Source organism: Pocillopora damicornis, chromosome 1 (assembly GCF_964200805.1).
Source record: "Pocillopora damicornis chromosome 1, jaPocDami1.2, whole genome shotgun sequence".
Lineage (NCBI taxonomy): Eukaryota > Metazoa > Cnidaria > Anthozoa > Scleractinia > Pocilloporidae > Pocillopora > Pocillopora damicornis.
The window spans coordinates 31,884,982-31,904,629 of record NC_142670.1 but is presented as its reverse complement, the minus strand read 5'-3'; the positions used below and the strand labels follow the sequence as shown (position 1 = coordinate 31,904,629).

The following is a 19,648-nucleotide window of genomic DNA, read 5'->3' as shown; positions in this document are numbered from 1 at the left end:
CATTTATCAATTTTTCGGTTTATGAGAGTCCTCTTACTTTATTGCTGAGATGTCATGGTCCTCCTCGCGCAGTTAGATTGGTGGATGGAAGAAACAAACTTAGGCGCTCGATTTGTACTTGGTGCAAACGTGGTCACTTGACGCTTGGTCTGCCTACAAAATTTGACCTTACTATCTTCGTGGACGTTGAATCTAATCCTGGTCCAACATCCCCTCGGATGGTGGGGATACATAAAGAACAAAACGCCTATCTGGGATATGAGTTCTCTGCGTTTTCGACTGCAACGAAATCGATGAATTGGCTTAATCACAATTCACAACACACTTCTCCATTAGTGCCTTTTGTTCGTCGTACTCAGAGCTTCTGCTACAACTGGAATCTCCCATGTATTTTACTTCCTCTGGGCAAAAATTGTCAAAGAAAGTTTAGAGGTTGCAGAGCGGGAAAAATAGTTCAAGAAAAGCGGCGGCGCTTGAATTATATTCGAGCTTTGGTCTCACCCCAAGGCTGTCGATTAAATTCTTCACGATTCACATGCACGATGAAGACTCCTGTTGGATCGAATCTTAGAAATTTAATTGAACTTACTCCTAACCCGATTAAAAGCTACACACCAAGGGCTCGCTTCGTGAATTTTTGCTTGCTAAATGCTCGTTCAATTAACAACAAGACTACTATCATCAAGGACTTTGTCGTCGAAAATAATATTGATCTTCTTGGCTTGACAGAAACATGGCTTCAATCAGATGCTGACAATGAATTAATTATTCGTGATTTATGTCCTTCAGGTTATTCATTTCATCATGTTCCTAGACCTGGTTCTACTCGTGGAGGAGGAGTTGGCTTGTTATTTCGATCATCTTTCAACTTAAAGTTGCAGCCGCTCAAGAAGTTTTTGTCCTTTGAATATATGGATTTGTTATTGTCAAGTACAGTCGGTTTAAAACTCAGAGTTATTATTGTTTATCGCCCACCTCCCTCGACCTTGAATGGTTTAACACCCTCATTGTTCCTTGATGAGTTTTCTACGTTCCTGGAGCACTATATCGCTGATCCTGGTGGAATATTATTAGTTGGTGATTTTAATATACATGTTGACACCTGTTCTTCCCAACACTCAACTGAATTTCTTCAATTGTTGGATTCTTTCAATCTTACTCAACATACACATGGCTCAACGCATAAAGATCGACACACCTTAGATCTTGTGATTACAAGATCTGATGATAGTATTGTTTCGAATTTAACAATTGGTTCTCCTTTTGTCATCTCTGATCATGCTGCTGTTCACTTCCAGCTCTCGCTTAATAAGCCGCCGCTCGACAAGAAGATTATTTCATTCAGAAAGCTTCGATCTATTGATTTTGATAATTTCTGTGCTGATGTTATGAATTCGAGCCTTCCTGATCTTTTTGCCTCGTCATCGTCATCCTTGGATTATTTGATTGATCAATATAACAGAGTCCTTACTACCATACTTGAGACTCATGCTCCACTGCAAAAAAAGTTAGTTACTTTGCGTCCCGCTGCACCTTGGTATTCTGAGGAGATAAATAATTTAAAGAGATCCCGTAGAAAACTTGAACGACGCTGGCGAATGACAAAACTTCCTTCTGATCGTAAGTTGTTTATTGAGGGATGTGATGCTGTCAACAACTTAATTCGTGATTCCAAGAAGAATTATTTCGCATCATTAATCAATGAGAATCAGTCAAATTATAAACAGCTTTTTAAGATAATTGATAAACTACTACAAAGGAAAACAGATATTCAATATCCCCCCTGCAAATCGCCCACTGATCTTGCTAACAAGTTTATTAAGTACTTCACTACAAAGAAAGATAGAATACGGGGTCATATAACGACTGCTGCTTTCCCTCATCGAGATACAGTTGCTGTTGTTGACAACGCCTGTCCATATTCTTTTGATATTTTCAAAATGGTAACAGCGGATGAAGTTCATACATGTATCATGAATCTGGCTGCTAAGTCATGTGCTCTTGATCCTCTTCCTGGTTATGTTACAAGAAATGCACTTAGTGTTCTGTTGCCTTTCATTTCCAAAATCATAAATATCTCATTGGAATCTGGTCAGATGCCTTCGCAACTCAAGGTTGCAATGTTACGCCCGCTCCTTAAGAAATCTTCTTTGGATCATACTCAATTCTGCAATTATCGTCCTGTATCGAATCTTTCATTTATTAGCAAAGCAATTGAAAAATTGGTAGCTAATCAACTTATCTCCTACATTAACGATTATGAGTTAAATGAGACATTCCAGTCGGCGTACAAGAAATATCACAGTGCTGAAACTGCACTTATTCGTGTTCACAATGATATTCTTTCTGCCATTGATAATCGTCGAATCGTAATTTTACTGTTGTTAGACCTTTCCGCTGCCTTCGATACAGTCGATCATACCATCCTCCTCTCTCGTTTACGTGTACGGTTTGGGATAGCTGGGAAGCCTCTATTATGGTTGCAATCTTATTTATCGAATCGCACGTTGATGGTGGTACTTCGACGAAACATGACCTTAAATGTGGAGTGCCACAAGGATCTGTCTTGGGACCCATTTTGTATTTGCTTTATACTTCACCGCTTTCAGATATCGTAAAGAAATTTAACCTGAGCTATCATTTTTATGCTGACGACTCACAGCTTTACTTGTCTTTCCAACCAACCGTACTGGGGGATAGGGATCTAGCGGTTTCTAGCATCGAGAGCTGTGTGGATGAAATCAGTCATTGGATGATGGTTAATCGTCTTAAATTAAATAAAGACAAAACTGAATTATTGGTAATTTCCGCTAAACATCTTCCAAGACCACTCCTTCACGAAATTTCAGTTGCTGGTGAGACTATCCCTTCCGTGCAAAAGGCGAGGAATATCGGCACTATGTTCGACAGCCATTTTTGCTTTAAGGATCATATTACTGACATTTGTAAATCTTCATTTTATCATTTGCGAAATATTAGCTATATCAGGAAATATCTTTCAGCGACCACTACTGAATTGCTGGTTCTTATGTTTGTATCTTCGAAGCTGGATTACTGTAATTCCCTTTTGTATGGCCTACCAGCCTACGCTATAAAAAGGCTACAACACGTCCAGAATGCCGCGGCGCGCCTCGTCACACTTACAAAAAAGCATGATCACATTACGCCTGTTCTTTTCAATCTTCATTGGCTTCCCGTTAACCAACGTATTATTTTTAAGATTTTACTTATAACCTACAAGGCACTTAACAACCTGGCACCGTCGTACATTTGTGATCTGCTTACATCTTACACCCCATCGCGTCAACTACGCTCATCATTCAAGCACCTTCTGGTTTCTCCATCCTATAACTTGAAAACATATGGCGCAAGATCCTTCTCTGTAGCAGCACCATCATTATGGAATGCTTTGCCAAGTGAAATTAGAAATGCTCAGTCTGTGTCTGTTTTTAAACGTAGATTAAAAACTTTACTCTTTAGAAAAGCCTTTTATAATTAATATTAGCTGTCTTAAGTTTTAATTTTCAAGTTTTTTTGTTTTTTTTTTTGTTTTTTTTTGTTTTTTTGTTTTTTTTTTTGTTTTTTGTTTTTTTTTTTGCTTTTTTTTTTTGTTTTTTGTTTTTGTTTTTTCTTGTAGGCGCCTTTGAACAGTAGGATACTGGCGCGGTATAAATCTTTTATTATTATTATTATTATTATGTGACGTATTCAACCTTTCTTCTCTATCGTAAACATTATCATCAGATTTTAACTTTGGTGGCAAACAGGTACTTATCTCATTAGAATGATAATTCTCATCAGATAGCCTCTGTCATCGAAGGCAGTTGAAGGATCTTCAAAGTAGTCTTCAAGTAAAATCTGCAAGACACAAACTTTCAAGCTGATGGTTTTCGAGCATTTCATTTATGTTTTTGTTTTTTGTTGTTTTTTTTTTTGTTGTCTTTTTCATCCTTTAATTGCTGTAATTATAAACCATGATTATTTTAGCGTAGGTCAGTGGAATACTAACAGGCGCTATCTTTCGTTATGGGCGTAGAAAAAAAAGTGATGACAGTCAAAATCCGACATCCTTTGAAATTATATAAAGTTAACGTAATAATAGTCACTCAGTATTTTGGAACGTCGAATCAATTTCCAGACACACAGTAAGCAAAATTCAATGGTTTAGCCTGCGTAACGTGTGTTAAATGTGTCTGAATCGACCAGAATTCATTTGAGATTAACGGATCGCTTACATCTCACGCTTATTTTGAATCCAAGGTAAAGATCTTTACGCAATGGCTTCAGAGTGTCCCTAGACAACTTATTTAACTAAGGGCACGGGCACTTCATTCATTCACGACGAAATTTGTTTAAATAATTATATATAGGTAATTACGCGTTTCAAGCGCAATTTGCGATAAAACAGAACGAGAAATTTTTCAACGACTGACCAAATTGCATGAATCCGTAGGGCGAGTGCAACTTGCATGTGTATTATTGAGTTTAAAAGCTGCATGTAGCTTATAAAAGTTGACCTGTTTTACAACGGTTAATGTTTGCTTACAACATTAACAGGCTAAACATAAGTTGTAAACAGCTTTCTACATCGTTTAAGTACATCACCAAAATATTTTACAGGAATGTTAGATTTGAAATCAAAATCACAGTTTCTCACTGTGAAGTTTTCCTTTTCATACTGCGAAAATACTCAAAGGATCCTATGAAAAATAATAAGCGCAGAAAAGAAACCCACCATAACCCTCAAGGGCTACTGCCTGATATTTCAATACTCCAGCTAAGACTAGTCTTCCAATTATTTGATGTTCATTTGTCTCTGATGATGATGAGACCTGAACACTAAGCAAATGGGGCAAAGCAAGGCGAGTCTCTTGACTGACAACGTATCAAAATATAGAAAAATCGCCGGTGGACTTTTCAAAGCAAAGTGATATGAGCTGGGTCAATTGTGGCTCAGCTTTTCGAGTGGTGTAAATAGAAGGGCATCGTGTATGTTATCTAATTATTTAACAAAAACTGTGTATCGCTTTGTAAATACATTTAACCTACACGGAGTATTTTCAGCTGAGTTTCATAACACGAACACGACAGTAAATGTTAAGGGCAGTGTAGTCCGAGGGTCGGAGTAGGTTCTCGATACCACTCATCTAATGAAAGGTTATGTGAAAGACTTTTCAAATTCACTTGATGGCAATCGCGAAAGAGTTGCTCTCACCATTTTTTACTGGAGTCAGTGTCAATAACCAGGGAAAAAAAACAACAACAACAAGGAAATGTTTGGGAAAATGCATGACACCAGAACCCAGCGAAGTAAAAACAGAACAATCAATCAAAACCGGGTTTAACTTTACATCACAACGATTCAGTAACAAATCGAGAAAGTTATTGAAACAGATTTTACCGTAAGGAACAGAAAAAGGAAAATAAGGTCATTCTCAACATAATATTGAACATTTTTCTTGATTAATTGCAAGTAATTTTCACAAGTAATGTTTGAATTATTAAGTTAATAGTAATAAAAAAAAACTTGCAAAAAGGCATCTCTTGTAGTTCATGCCTTTGTTAGTGTTAAGGGATGTACATAAATTTGCTACCCACAAAGGACAAGGGGGGGGGGGGAAAGGGGGAGGGTGCTTTATAAAAGAACAATGGGAGAAATCATTGTTATCCTCAGGACCCGAGAAAAGTAATGAATACCTCTTGCATTGTTGTACATAAATTGCTCTGAAAAAAAATCTTATTCACATGCTGCTGGTAAATGAAGTTACCGATGAAATGTGTAAACGCACTGGGCGGTTAACTTCGCACGGTTAATATATTTTTTTTCATAAATGAATCCGTCGGAGCTGTTGCAGAATAAAGCCTGGCGATAAAACCAGGTGCTGTAATATTGCTCATCGTCTCCCGTTGCCGGATTGCATTATTTATCCTGTCGATGTCATCTGTCCGGCAGAAGGAAGTGAATAACGTTTTCGTACACCACAAATGTGAGTGCACATGCTGGCGTTACTCTAAAAAGAAACAACAACAACAACAACAATCAAACAAAAAAAAACAAAACAGAAAACCACTAAAACTTACGCTAACGCACAAATACTTGTAATAAGGATAAGTATCTTAATTATTTCACAGTGTTCGAACATGTAACTGACGAAAATAATGACACGACACCTACTCCAAATTTTATAGCCTCTTAATGTATCTATCGCCTGTCTCTTCTTCCCAGTTTCTCACAGACTAGAGGGTGCAAATAAGTTTAACACATTATGGGGGTACCCCATCTCTTAAGACCCTTTTCTTTACAAAGCGCCACCTGAAATTAAAGATGGGAGCCCACTGAGCCCTCTTGGCCAATTCTAGGCGCATTTGAAAACTGCATAGTTGAATTTGCGCGGTATAAATAAATGTTATTATTATTATTAATATTATTAGATTATACACTGCGGTATAACACCTAAAACTAACTACCAAATATATTAGTATCATCAAATTTACTCTTTAACATTCTGCCTTACCTGAGGACACTGGGAATTAATCCTTTGTAAAATCCTCGTACTCCTTCATGCCTAAGATTTTGAAAAGAACCTGCCGTGAGAAGAGGCCAGAAAAAGAAGAATACTTACTTTCATGAAAATGTGGACTTTACCACTAAGCCGTAAGTCAATCCGAAAATTGGATCTAGTTCTCAAACAAGCTGGTTTCAGTTCTCCGCCAATTTCGGTCCAGTTCTTTGTCAAATTGTTTCAAACGGGCAAAACATGTACCTCTCTTTAATGTAGAGGGTTTGAAACTAGAGATAGAAAGATAGTCTATAACGTATCGAAAACTTTAAGTTCTCATATCAAGTTCCAACTTACCTGAAAGTCTTACTAATCAGATCCAACGCGCCTTTGTATTCCACCATCGTGTACTGATTCTTTAGAAAAGTAAAATTCATGAACAATAAATGACAGCAGGAAACAGTAAATACTGAACGATTTAACGAAACAGACTTGCTTAAAGACAGCTTCAGATATATTCAATTGGTTTTAGCTAATTTTACGGACACAGGATCAAAACTTTCGCGCCGTGCGTTCCCATAACCATCTTGGATCCGTGTTTCTTAAGAGGAATGGAAAGAGTGAAAGAGGGTGAAAGCTACTCTCCCTCATGAGAATTGATATTTATCCACATTGTAGGATTTCCCTGTCCTTTTGTTGGTGCCCATTTGAACCACTAGGAGAGGGGATGTGTGGGGCTAACGAATCTTTTCCCAAGGAACCGACACAATGACCTAGCTGAGGCTCGAGGATCAAGCACAGGCCACATCAACCTGAAGTCCAGTAAACCAACCGATGAGATCACCGGCCTGAAAACTAAAAAAAGCCTTAAACTACAAGTTTATTTCAAGATAATAGCATCGAAAGTAAAACAAAATCGATCTCAAAAGGTTAATAGTTTGCTAATGAACCTCCTATTCTAACCTGAAGTCTTGCTCTAACCACTTGATAAGGATATGTCGCTGTTGCGGCGAAAATTTTCGACAGTGAAGCCATTAGAAGGTACTCAGTTGAACTCTGACGAAAATGAAAGTTAGCAAAACGGTAAATTTGAGAGAAAAACACTTTATATAAAAAAATAACTACTATATTTTCAGCACTTCAGAGTGATTCCCAAGATAACCCACGGTTACATAATAATAAACTTCATCCTATTAGTACCTTCCTACCAGCCACATGTACAACAAAGGTAATAAAGGTTGTCGTTTGGACGTCAGTTGTAGCTTCAAAATGCTAAGGCTCGTCATGGACTACTCAAGATGAGAAGCCAAAAACGCCCCCCACCCTTCCCTCTCTCGTGTTCTCCCTTTACATTCGCCACTGGCCACTACATGTGTTCGTGTTAACCCTTTACACCCTATCATCAGTATCCATATTCTCCATACTGTTCTCTGTACATTTCCAAAGATACTAACAAGGAGAATTTCTTAAACAGTCAAGAACTTTTTCGGTGGCTGAATATTTCCTCTATTCTCATGACCTCCATGTGTGATTCAGAGGTGATATTGTAATGAGAAGTTAGATGTCAGTCATTCTTGGGGGGGGGGGGGGGGCAAAGGGTTGATTCTTATCAATCCTTCTGGGCAGAGAGGGGAGTTGAAAGTAAAGTTTCGTTCCAGTAAATGACAACACTTCAACCATCCACCCTAAGCTATGAACATGATCAGAGCACTTCACATGTTTTGTATATCAAGGATTAAATTCAAGAGTTTCTTGTTTGCTAACTCGGTTGAATTTGTGAGCTTTAACACGTATACAATCAACTATACAGACACATGCAGACAGTATTCACCAGCTTCTTGTTGATTGGTGTTCCAAAATATTGACTGTAGCCTTTCTTCAGCTCCTCATAGGCCATGAATTGTAGCGCTCCGTGTGATACGCCAAAAATACCTGGAATGTAACCCTGGTCAAGTAAGATATAATGATATGAGCAAACTTCATGTTCCATCCAAACACATAAACTCAGGTTAATCACTCACAATGCCATTATTCTTAGCGACACCAAGTTGGCGAGGCCTTCAATAAGGCTGAAATAGCTTTGTATGGTTCCTGACTCTAAGACTGATGTTTATGCTTCTCTTTCCTTCCCTATTTCTCTTTTTGATTGTTCCCCTCCTTTTTCTAAGGAAGTTTAAAAACCACTGTTGGCTTAGTGCATATCCAGCGACCAAAATATACCAACTACAATATCAAAATGTTTTACATAAGGTGACAAAAGTGAATATCAAAGACATAATTGTGATTGCATCATGCAGACCTACACCTGTAAGATAGGTGGATGGATCTCCTATGCACGTATAAAAACTAAAGATCGTATATATATTTTTTGATTCCTTTATTGTAGTACATTTTATTCCATTTTTTTCTTAAGCCCAAGGTATTAACGTACACATGGTGCAGTACACACTGCTGGTGACTTTTTGGACTTGACTGACTTTACTAGAGACCAGTACCCTGCATACTTCACAACAAGTCCGGTACACACAGTCAAAATTACTGTATCTTAATTTTTAACTTGATCAGTCAATCAAAAAGCTGTCAACAGATACATATCAAGGTTACCTTGTATAAACCTCTCAACCCCTCATGTCTCCACAACTTTAACAGAGCATCTGTAGAGAACAAGGAGTACAAAATAAGTCATGCATCTGGATTTCATTTATATGGGGAGTTGGTGAGCACAATTACATATACCAGCACCTTGACTCAGGTTCAATTCCCTCACAGTGAAATTGCGATTGAGAAAAGGATCAAACAATTTATTATTCAGTGCTGAATCAAACATTAGGCTTATGAATAACTAGAAGACACAATCACAAACTTGAAAGAGCTCTTGATTTTTAACTACGTTCTCCTCATAAGTGGCAAGTTCGAAATTTATCAAGAACATTACGGGGAAAATAGATACTGATGTAAGGGTGCAAAGGGTTCACTTTTCTTTCCTCTCTCTTGGGTAAAAAGGAGTCATTCATCTTTGCAAAAAAAAATGTCTTACCAAACATTCCTTTGTACTGTGGTGTTTGTGTTTTTCCTGCAAGGGGATCAGAGTACTGGAGACATAGGCGAGTTTTCACCACCCATATTGGGTTTGTGACTGACAAAGTCCCTATTCCTAGTGATAAAAAGAACACATTCCAGGCACAAAAGCTGACTAAGTGCAAATACTATACAATGTACAATTTAAAAACAGGTTTACAGCTAACATTTACAAGGATATTTAGCATGTTGGTTTTTTTCATTGACCCTTTAACCACCAAGATCTGATTGTGAATTCTTCCCTCTAACCCCTACACATTTCCTTGTAAATAAGGGATGAGAATTTGGTGTAAGATTAGGATGTGTTTGTGCATTCTTACAACCTGTTTGCCCGATAATGTAAGGATATTATGGGGAGAAGTTATATGTTGATCACTTCTGAGAGTAAGGGGTTAAGCTAAGGAGGACAAGTTTGAGTTATGGAGGAAGGAGTAGGGGGAAGGAGGAGGGGAAAGGAGCAAAATAACCAAAATAACCAAAAATGTTGTTCAATATTTTCCTTCTGTGTTTAATCGCATGTCACACTAAAACTATGTAAAAAGGTAGAGAAGCCCCGCGTAAAAAAAAAAACAAGCAGCCCAGAAAAAACAAGAGTGAGTCTCTATTGGTATATACGTTTTGTATTCAATAATGATCATTAATTGCTCTTGGGACCTGTCGGGTTTCTTATTTTAAAACCAAACTATACAATATCATATCATATTGCGGTGACGAAGGGGTCGGAAGAAACACGAGAAATTCTTCAGTGGTGTAATTTGGGATCAGCTTAGATCATAAATTTAAGTAACCTAAAGATAAAAAGAACTTGAACACGTTGGATGACAAAAAAGAAGCTGTCAGCGTCATTAACTTAAATGAAGTTCACAGTCGCCCGATTTTTAGTGTCAAGCTGAATAATGAGCGATTCAAATTTTTCTGCAATTTCGTAAGTTTGTCTGCATTTCCAAAGAATATTTCTGTAATTTACTTGGCCTGATCCTGAACTTAAATTCGAATTGTAACTTCATCTCTGCACTCAAGTTTTCTTATCGCTGTCGAACAACGAAATCTTGGAATCTTGTTTAGTATAAATAAATGAACTGCATCACAAATCATTAATATTTAGACTAAATATTATACAAAGGTGAACAAATGGAACGGACAATTTGATGTTCCTTTAGGTTTATCATATTTTCCTTAGCTTATGGATGAGTGTCTTCAATTAGGCAATGGATAATGGAAAAACGAAAGGGATATGTTATCAAAATACTCCTAAGAACTGATTTTGAAGTAGTTTTCATGAGTTTTAGTCAAAATTTACCAAACCCTTATTCGTGCCTAATATCTAATAATTTTATACTAATTAAATTTCATTTAAAATTAATGAAACGAGAATATTCGCAATTGGTTGGCAAATATCGCAAACAAAACGAGTATATTGCTTTATCTTCCAGCTCGAATTTTTCTGAATTCAATGCTTGCGAGGAGCCAACACAGAAACGATGAAGTTCTCTTTAAATGCTCATTATTATACATTGGCTTAAAACAAACGGTTGGAAAACGAAACACAGAAACGATGAAATTCTCTTTAAATTTTCATTATTATACATTGGCTTAAAACAAACGGTTGGTATCGTAATCATAGCCATAATACCATGATAAAAGAGAGTATTTGAACTCGGTAGCAATCAGTTGTTTGAGGACCACATTTCCTTCATCCATCAGCTCTAAAGTTACGTAGAATAAGTTTGGCTTAAATCCCAAAATAGGGTCTGGTAAATAAACTGGCCTTTTTCAATTAAAAAGCCTTATTTCAATCGATGGATTCACAAGGTAAATTCTGCGTCATTTTTTTATACAGGTGACGGAAAATTGCAAGCACAGTATAACTAAGGTGAGAAAAAAACAGAGGTTGTACAACCTTTTTTCTTATCAGCTCCCCATAACATTAACATTCTCTCCCATAAATCGAACGGTCACGATATCTTTTGTATCGCCAAAATGTCGTAACTTATAGCAACAATGGATCAAGACATTTCAACAATATATTTGGATGCTTGCTTCACTCGTTTCATTTTCATCTGTCAGTCGTGAGGCCGATCAACATCTCAGCTGCACTCTGTCTAAGAAACAGCCTTTACAATTCCCAAATAACTGCAAGAGAAGTAAAAATCTCACAGTTACAAAACATGGCCAAAATTTATCACATAGAACATTAAAAAACTACGATAAATCCATAGGGACATTTTTTTAAATAAAGGAGCTTCAAATATGCTCCCTAAAAAATATTACTTTTGGAAGACTTGTGTATTTGTTTCAACGCGATGATGGTCGAATTCCTATTTACTCAAAGGTTTTGAGGTTTTGTGCTAAATTTCATGCGAGAGATTTCTCTATTATGTATGTGCAGAGGGCTGGAGTAGTCTTTAAGACTAGCACCTACATTTAAAAAAAAAAGCAATTGATAGCGTTCATATAAGTTTCGGCAAGAACGGAATCGTGAGATTCACTTTAGATAATGACTCAAGACAACTTTTCGCTCAATTGTTGATAACTAAGTTCAGTCAAAATATATTTTTTGGGAATATATAGTTAGATAATAAAGTTCAAATTGCTTGACCGATCGTACTTCTTTTCTGCTTTGAGAAGTGTAATCTTCAGGACTTAATTATCTTCAAGCCACACAGCTGTTCTCGGTCGGATGTAATTTACGTCCACGGGGCGTCTTTCCTATAATGGAGACCCCATGAGGAGGTTCGGGTAATTTCCATTCTCTAAACTGGTTAAAAAAAATGTCCTTAGGGAATCAATATTTAAAATTCGCAATTTTTGGTCATGGAACCATAGGGACTTTTCTTAAGTGTGTCAACACATCAGTCTGAAATATTTGAGGGCACTCGTTTTTGAGCAGAGCTGCAATATTTGACCTGTGATAGCAGGCTTCAAAGTTTCTGAGAGTTGATAAGCAAGTCTCCCTGACTTTAGTGAGTGCGGGAGCTCTAAGGAATTATTGCGTGTTTATCACACGTTATTCCTTTTTAGGGTAATTAAAATTCTCTGTTTTTTATTAAGATGAGAAAAAATGTTTCTACACTAATACAACAGTAAAATCGAGCGTGCTCTCTCTGTGTATTTTCACATTAAAAAAAAAAATTCCATGCCTCTGAGCTCTAACATATGAAGACAAATATTTTATCGAGGACTTCAAAGGAGCAAACGCTCATCTTTTACCAACACACCCTACGACAAGACAATTTTTCACCTCTAAAGAACAAATTAGAGAGTCGTGTAAACGTTAAACTGATAAAGGAATGAGACTACATCCAACCGGGAAAGAAATCATATTTTGCGTTCATGAATAAGACTCCAACCTTATTATATTTGCTTTCTCGAATGGAACCGTATGGAAAAAAGAAACTAAAACTGTAAAAACAAATTATTGACAAGACAATTTTTTACCTGCAAAGAACAACTTAGATATTCGTGTAAATGGTACAGAAATCATGTAAAGAGTTAAAAATAAAATCGAGACCAAAGGTTTGCCGCCGTTCAATTGGCCTTTTTCAGTTAAAAAGTCTCATTTCAATCGATGGATTCACAATGTATAAGTTCGACTTCACATCTTCTCGCACAAACTGACATGGACAAGGAACATAATCATTTTTTTTTTAAACTGAATCTTTAGCGCAATAGTTGTGCGCCATTGTTTTGTAGAGCTGACGGAAAATTGCAAGCACAGTGATATTATGATAAGGAAAAAATGGAGTCTTTTTCAACCCTTTTTCCTTTTAATTTGCCATAACATTCTCTCCTATAAATCGAACGGTCACGATATGTTTTGTATAGCCAAAATTTCGCAATTCAAAACAACAATGGATCAAGATATTTCAACAAATATTTGAATGCTTGGCTTGCTCGTATTATTTTCGTCTTTTAACCGTGCTCGGAAAATTTTGCTCAAAAGCTCTCTTTTATTGTTCAGTCGCATGTTCAACCTAAAAGATGTTAAAAAGAGTAAGCAACTCCGCGTAAAAAATGAAAAACAGAACAAAACAAAAGAAACAAGCAACCCAGAAAAAAAGATGGCGAGTCTTTGTTAGTATTAAAGTTTTATAATCAAATGATGATCATGAATAACTTTAAGGACCAGTCATGTCCCTCATTTTAAAACAACTATACGTGACCTTGAGGTGACGAATGGGAGTTGGAAGAAACGCGAGAAATTCTTTAGTGGTATAATTGGGAGCAACCTACATCATAAAATTAAGCAACGTAAGGATAAAAAGAACTTAAGAAGTTAGATGATGTAAAAGAACCTGTCACATTTGCAGCGTCATTAATTTAAATGAACCTCACAGACGATGAATTGTTAGTGACAAGTTGAGTAGTAAGTGATTAAAATTTTTCTGGAATTTCGTAAGTTCGTTTGCATTTTCAGCCAAGTAAATTTTACTAAATTTACTTGGCCTGATCCTGAACTTAAATGCGAATTATAGCTTTATCTCTGCACTCAAGTTTTTATGTCGTTCTCAAATAATGGAATCTTGTTTACTCCCGTCAAGCTACTATGGAGTGTTCTCGCGAATTTTCGGGCGGGCCATTAATTAATCCATGACATGTATTATTATTCATCTGATAGACAGATAGATAGTTTTCAAAGTAAGATGTAACTTGGCGGGAATACAACATTTACCTGTTGCGTCTTATCCTCAATATTTTTAAATTCAGCACAAAGAAAAAAGTATGTGGTGGATGTTCCGCCATTTAAGACTCGTCATTTTCGCATCTGCCATGGAGTTTGTCACAGCTAATGATCAATGTAGGACTGAAGTAAATATACAAGGAATGGCTCTCAAGCGTTCTGTTTTCAAAAGGTGGTCAGTGGCGGCTCCTCATCTTTGTGATGTCAAATGTGGACAAGAGATTACATGCCAAAGCTACGACTACAATAGAAAATACGAAATATGTGAACTAAGTAACCGCACCAAGGAGGCGAGACCAGATAATTTCCTTTCTGCACCCGCGTGGTTTTACATCCGGCGATTGAACGGCAGAGGTGAGAAATCAAAGCTATTTCCATCTATGTGATTTCTATTTCTATAAATCTTCTCCATCCTGGAAGAACTAAGAATAGGAAGTAAACGTAAAACATATCTTTACTTCAGCTCCCTTAGGCTCTATCCCTGGATTACCGGCGCTGTCTTGTAAGGAAATAAAGGCAAATGAAGGTAAACACATCATGGCTGGTTGGCTGAGTCCAACTTGTAAAGGAAAGGCAAAACTGATTCACTGTGATATGTTTCACGAAGGTAGGTCTTATAAGTTTGCATGAGTTATTTATTTTGTTACGAGTTATCAGTAACATGAAAGTATTATAAATTATACTATTATTGATATGATTATCTTAATATTTGGTTTGGATCCGTTCTAGCGTGGATGTCTCTCTCAAGTTGCTCTAACTTAGCTAATGCTTCTCTTTCCACATTTTAGATATGGATGAATGTAAATATAACATCAGTAACTGCGATGTGAATGCAAGCTGTACCAACGCGTATAGTTCTTACAAATGCATATGTAAAGTGGGATACACCGGCGATGGACACTCGTGTTCAGGTAATTTTTAAGATGACCTTATTAATATTTCCCAATAAAACTAATTTTTGTGAATATTCTCACGGTTTTCAGTAGCGTTACCCATGCATGTCTAGGCACAGAGTAACCATGGTTTACACGTGGTTTGTTTCAGAGCAGTCAGGTTGATAAATTAAACTATTTGTGCTGAAATATAATTTCGCAATATCTAATTTATGTAGCCCTAAAAGAGAAACATTTGTTTTACAATTTGTGATGATCAAAGGAATTAAACGACTATAAGTTATAAAAACGATAAGGTGCAAAAAGTTGTCGATGATTTTTCAGATATTGACGAGTGTAAAGGAAATCACTCTTGTCACGTGAATGCTATCTGCACAAACGCCAAAGGATTGTACGTTTGTACTTGTTACCCCGGATAAACTGGAAATGGACGCAACTGCACAGGTATTTGATGCGTTTCTTTTGTAACCATTTCCATTAGAAAGAAAAGCACTATCATCGTTGCAAGACTTGTTTTGCCACCATACCTAGTATAAAAAAGAGATGAGTGTAGGCCTGAAGACAATGTTGATAATGACACAATTGTATTAAATAAACATTCAGTGGTAAAAAATCTCAATTGGCAAAGGGAGACTTGATGGATGGGCTTACAGAACAGAACAACGGATTTAAACTCGCGGGGAACCAAGAAAAATTCTAGTGAACGCTAAAGTGAAGTGCTTGTGTCTAAGACCCGAGAAAACAAGACCAAGGTTTCTAAGCTTATGCTCGGCAACTTCTTCTCAATGGCATATTTTAAAATTTATTCTTTTTTTATGTTTATCGTTTTACAGATATAAACGAGTGTAAAGGAAATCACTCTTGTCACGCGAATGCTACGTGCATGAACACCAAAGGATCGTATGTTTGTACTTGTCATCCCGGATATACTGGAAATGGAAGCGACTGCACAGGTACTTGATGCATCTCTTTTGAAACCATTTCCATCAGAAAAAAAACACTATCATATTTGCGAGACTTGTTTTACCAGCATACCTTGTATTGACCCTTTCACTCCTAAGATCTCATCAGTAATTCTCCTTACTGTCTGCCACACAATTCTTATGATGTCAGTTCTAAGAATTTGGTATTGAATCAATTGATAATCCTCGAGCTGATATTTTTCCTTATTCTCGTCACTTGTCTGTTTGATATTGTAATGATTTGGTAAGGAGAATTTCTTTCTTGGTCATTAAAGGGAGTTAGGTGGTTAAGTAAACATTCAGTGTAAGGTAAAAAATCTGCACTGGTAGAGGGAGACTTGATAGATAGGCTTACAGGACAGAACAACGGATTTGAACTTGGGGAAACCGAGAAAAAAATATGGTGAGTGCTTGTGTGAAGCACTTTCGTCTGGAACCACAAGATAACAAGACCAGGGTTTCTTACATTATGCTTGGCAACTTTTTTTTTTTAATTACAGTTCGTTTCTTTAGTTATGTTTATGATTTTACAGATATCAACGAGTGCAAAGGAAATCACTCTTGTCACGTGAATGCTACATGCATGAACATCCTTGGATCACATGTATGTCAATGTCATGCTGGATATACTGGAAATGGACAAAACTGCATAGGTGAATTTAATTTCTTCGCTACAATATTTTTAATAGTCCTTTACGCTTTCCGGCTACAGCGCCGCACCATTTAGCCGTGTTGCAAGACAATTAAGTTATTAATTACTCATTACATTAGGCAGCCATTTCTCATGTTAAGAACCTCTTAGGTAATGTCCCTGACTTTTAAATGAACAATTTTGGTGACTGATGCGTTGTTCTCCTTTAAAATTAACCTTATCACCATGACTGACAGGAGTATGGAAATAAAATCGCTCGTTTGGCTCTGAACCCTGTGCACAGGATGGATATGTAAATAATTTTCCATGGCGCTACGTTTTCGTTGACGCTCAAGATATATTTGAGTGAAAAAGTTGAAAATTATTATCATCAAGTTTTACAAAATAGTCAAGATACTACGAGCACCCTGATTGGTCAAAAAAAAAATCGTTGATTGCACCGGTAAACCTGTGGAAATTTGAAGTTTATATATGTTATTAGAGTAACAGACCGCGCTTTCTATCGGTTTACCAGCGTAGTAAACGTCTTCAGATGTTGGGAAAGCATTCGAAAAAAAAGTAGATCAATCTCCTCCAGCTCGTTCTCACAAAATCCAGCGTGGATTATATCGCCAGTAAACTGAGAGAAAGAGCGATAAATAAAGGTGGTAAGGTTCTACATAAACTGCGGTGCTGCGTCGGTGGGAGAGTGCAACAAGGTAATTTAGTATTATCAATTGAGTTGATGAGGTAAATCGGCCACCGTGAAGAGTGTTACAGCGAATGCTCGAAACGTCAGCTTTGAAACTCTTTACAGAGGCCAATTTGCATTATCAACTCAGTTGATAAGGTAAGAAAAATAATGAGTCCTGAAGGGATTGTATATTTTTCTCTGACCTGATCTGACCCTTTTCATAGAACGAAAGGAAACCTTTAGGAGGCAGAGAAAAATTACACACTGCTGGGAAATAATTGTGTTACTACCGAATACCTCGGGGTTGGCATCGTTGTGCGGGAGCTGAGAATCAAAAACATCTTAAACGCATTTGGTAGCATACAGTTGAGGTACATACAACTCAGACTTAAATCGGCGATTAAAGCAAAAGGGAACAGGACTCTTTGTAATGCTATCAGAGAGTGAGGAAGGGCTAACGCTCGAAACGTCAGCTTTTTTACCCTTAACGGAAGCTAATTTACGTTTTCAACTCAGTTGTTAACACTAAATTACCTGCTATAATTATCAAAACCTGGATGATGCCAATATTAAGAGTAGTTACGCTACACCGCAATTTGGTCCAGTGTTTTGTGACCCCAAAGGATGGTACGTTTTGTGGGAGCAGCAGTAACAAGCCAGTTGTTTCAGAGCCAATAGCTTGATAAACTGAAATATTCGTGATAAAATATACGTTTCAAATATCTAATTCGTGGAACACAAAAAGAGAAAAAATTGTTTATTATGTATGATTATCAAAGTAATCACTAGACTGAGAGTCCGTTCATTTTTAAAGTGACAAACATGATGAAGTGCAAATATATATATATATGGTTTTTCAGATATTGACGAATGTAAAGGAAATCACTCTTGTCACGTGAATGCTACCTGCACGAACACCAACGCATCTTATCCTATCTTTGTGAATGCCAGCCTGGATTTAATGGAAATGGTCAAAGCTGCACAGGTGAATTTAATCTAAGCACAGGTGAATTTGCTAAGTTTTGTTTTTTTTTAGCAGCATTACCCATACATGTTTATGCACGGAGTTGCCATGATCTACATCCTGTTTGTTTCAGAGCCATCATATTGGGAGATGTAAAAAAAACATTGTAGAAGAGAATATAATATCTAGGTTGCACGTTTCAAAAATCTAGTTCGTCAAAGACAAAAAAGAGAAAGTTTTTTTCTTATTATTTGTAATGGTTAAAGTAATTATAAATCATTAGGTGACAAAATTAAAGTGCAAAGTGCATTTACGGTTTCTCAGATAATGAAGAGTGAAATCATAAAGGAAAATCATTCCTGTCACGTGAATTCAAAAGGAAATCATTCCTGTCACGTGAATGCTACATGCATGAACACCCTTGGATCACATGTATGTCAATGTCATGCTGGATATACTGGAAATGGACAAAACTGTACAGGTGAATTTAATTTCTTTGCTACAATATTTTAAGATACGGTCGGCTACAGCGCCTCACCATTCAGCTGCTCACGTTGCAAAAAAATTCGATAATTGATCACTCATTCCTCGTTTTAATTAAAGCAGCCATTTCTCATGTTAAGGACCTCCTAAATAAAGTTCCTGACTTTTGAATGAACAATTATGGTTACTGATGTATTGATATTCTGCTTTTAAATTAACTATATGTCAATGATTGACAAAAGCACGAGAATGAAATCGCTCGTTTAGCTTTGTGTACAAGATGGAGATGTAAGTGATTTTACATGGCGCTACGTTTTCGTCTTCGTTTTCGAAGTTGAAATTTTGTTATCATCAAGTTTTATGAAAATAGTCAAGACACTAAAACCTATTGTTGACTGCACCGGTAACCCACGGAAAATTGAAGTTTATGTTGTTTTCTCTCAGACGTTGACGAAAGCAGCAAGGCTCAAGCCGTCAAAGTGAACGCATGCCATCCAAATGCATCTTGCACTAATACCTGGGGCTCATACAACTGTTCTTGCAAACTTATGTATATTCGGGATGATTTTGCATGTAAAGGATAGTTTGGTTTTTCATGAAGGCGATGAAATTTATATTTTGTTTCCCACGTTAAACGTAGCTTAGAGCTGACTTTCATCCGAAATTCACATCGAGGAGGCATAATTTTACGCTCACTTGTGCACAAAAACGAAACAACTTTTGATTATACATGACTATAAATAGTCATGTATAAGTTGAAGA

At 36.8% G+C, this 19,648-nt stretch overlaps 1 protein-coding gene and 1 pseudogene across 1 annotated transcript; one reads left to right on the top strand and one right to left on the bottom strand.

The window, feature by feature from the left end:
• Positions 1-5,427: 5,427 nt before the first annotated feature.
• Positions 5,428-11,206, bottom strand: LOC149053327 (solute carrier family 25 member 32-like). Its single transcript, XM_089182775.1, has 8 exons — positions 11,183-11,206; positions 9,538-9,706; positions 9,105-9,154; positions 8,332-8,445; positions 7,464-7,556; positions 6,858-6,916; positions 6,516-6,566; positions 5,428-6,011 (listed from the first exon to the last, which is right to left on the bottom strand). The coding sequence occupies exons 1-8, from the start codon at positions 11,204-11,206 to the stop codon at positions 5,939-5,941; spliced, it is 633 nt and encodes a 210-aa protein (XP_089038901.1). The 3' UTR covers positions 5,428-5,938.
• A 3,142-nt stretch (positions 11,207-14,348) lies between these two features.
• Positions 14,349-19,648, top strand: part of LOC149053326 (uncharacterized) — a 9,539-nt pseudogene continuing 4,239 nt past the window's right edge.

Excerpts from the sequence above, each read along its gene's own strand:
- LOC149053327 (XM_089182775.1), bottom strand. The coding sequence starts at position 11,206 with ATGGCTATGATTACGATACCAACC. Across the intron at positions 9,155-9,537 it reads ACAGTACAAAGGAATGTTTG|ATGCTCTGTTAAAGTTGTGG; the intron begins GTAAGACATTTT and ends TGTTCTCTACAG. Across the intron at positions 7,557-8,331 it reads CACCAATCAACAAGAAGCTG|AGTTCAACTGAGTACCTTCT; the intron begins GTGAATACTGTC and ends CATTTTCGTCAG.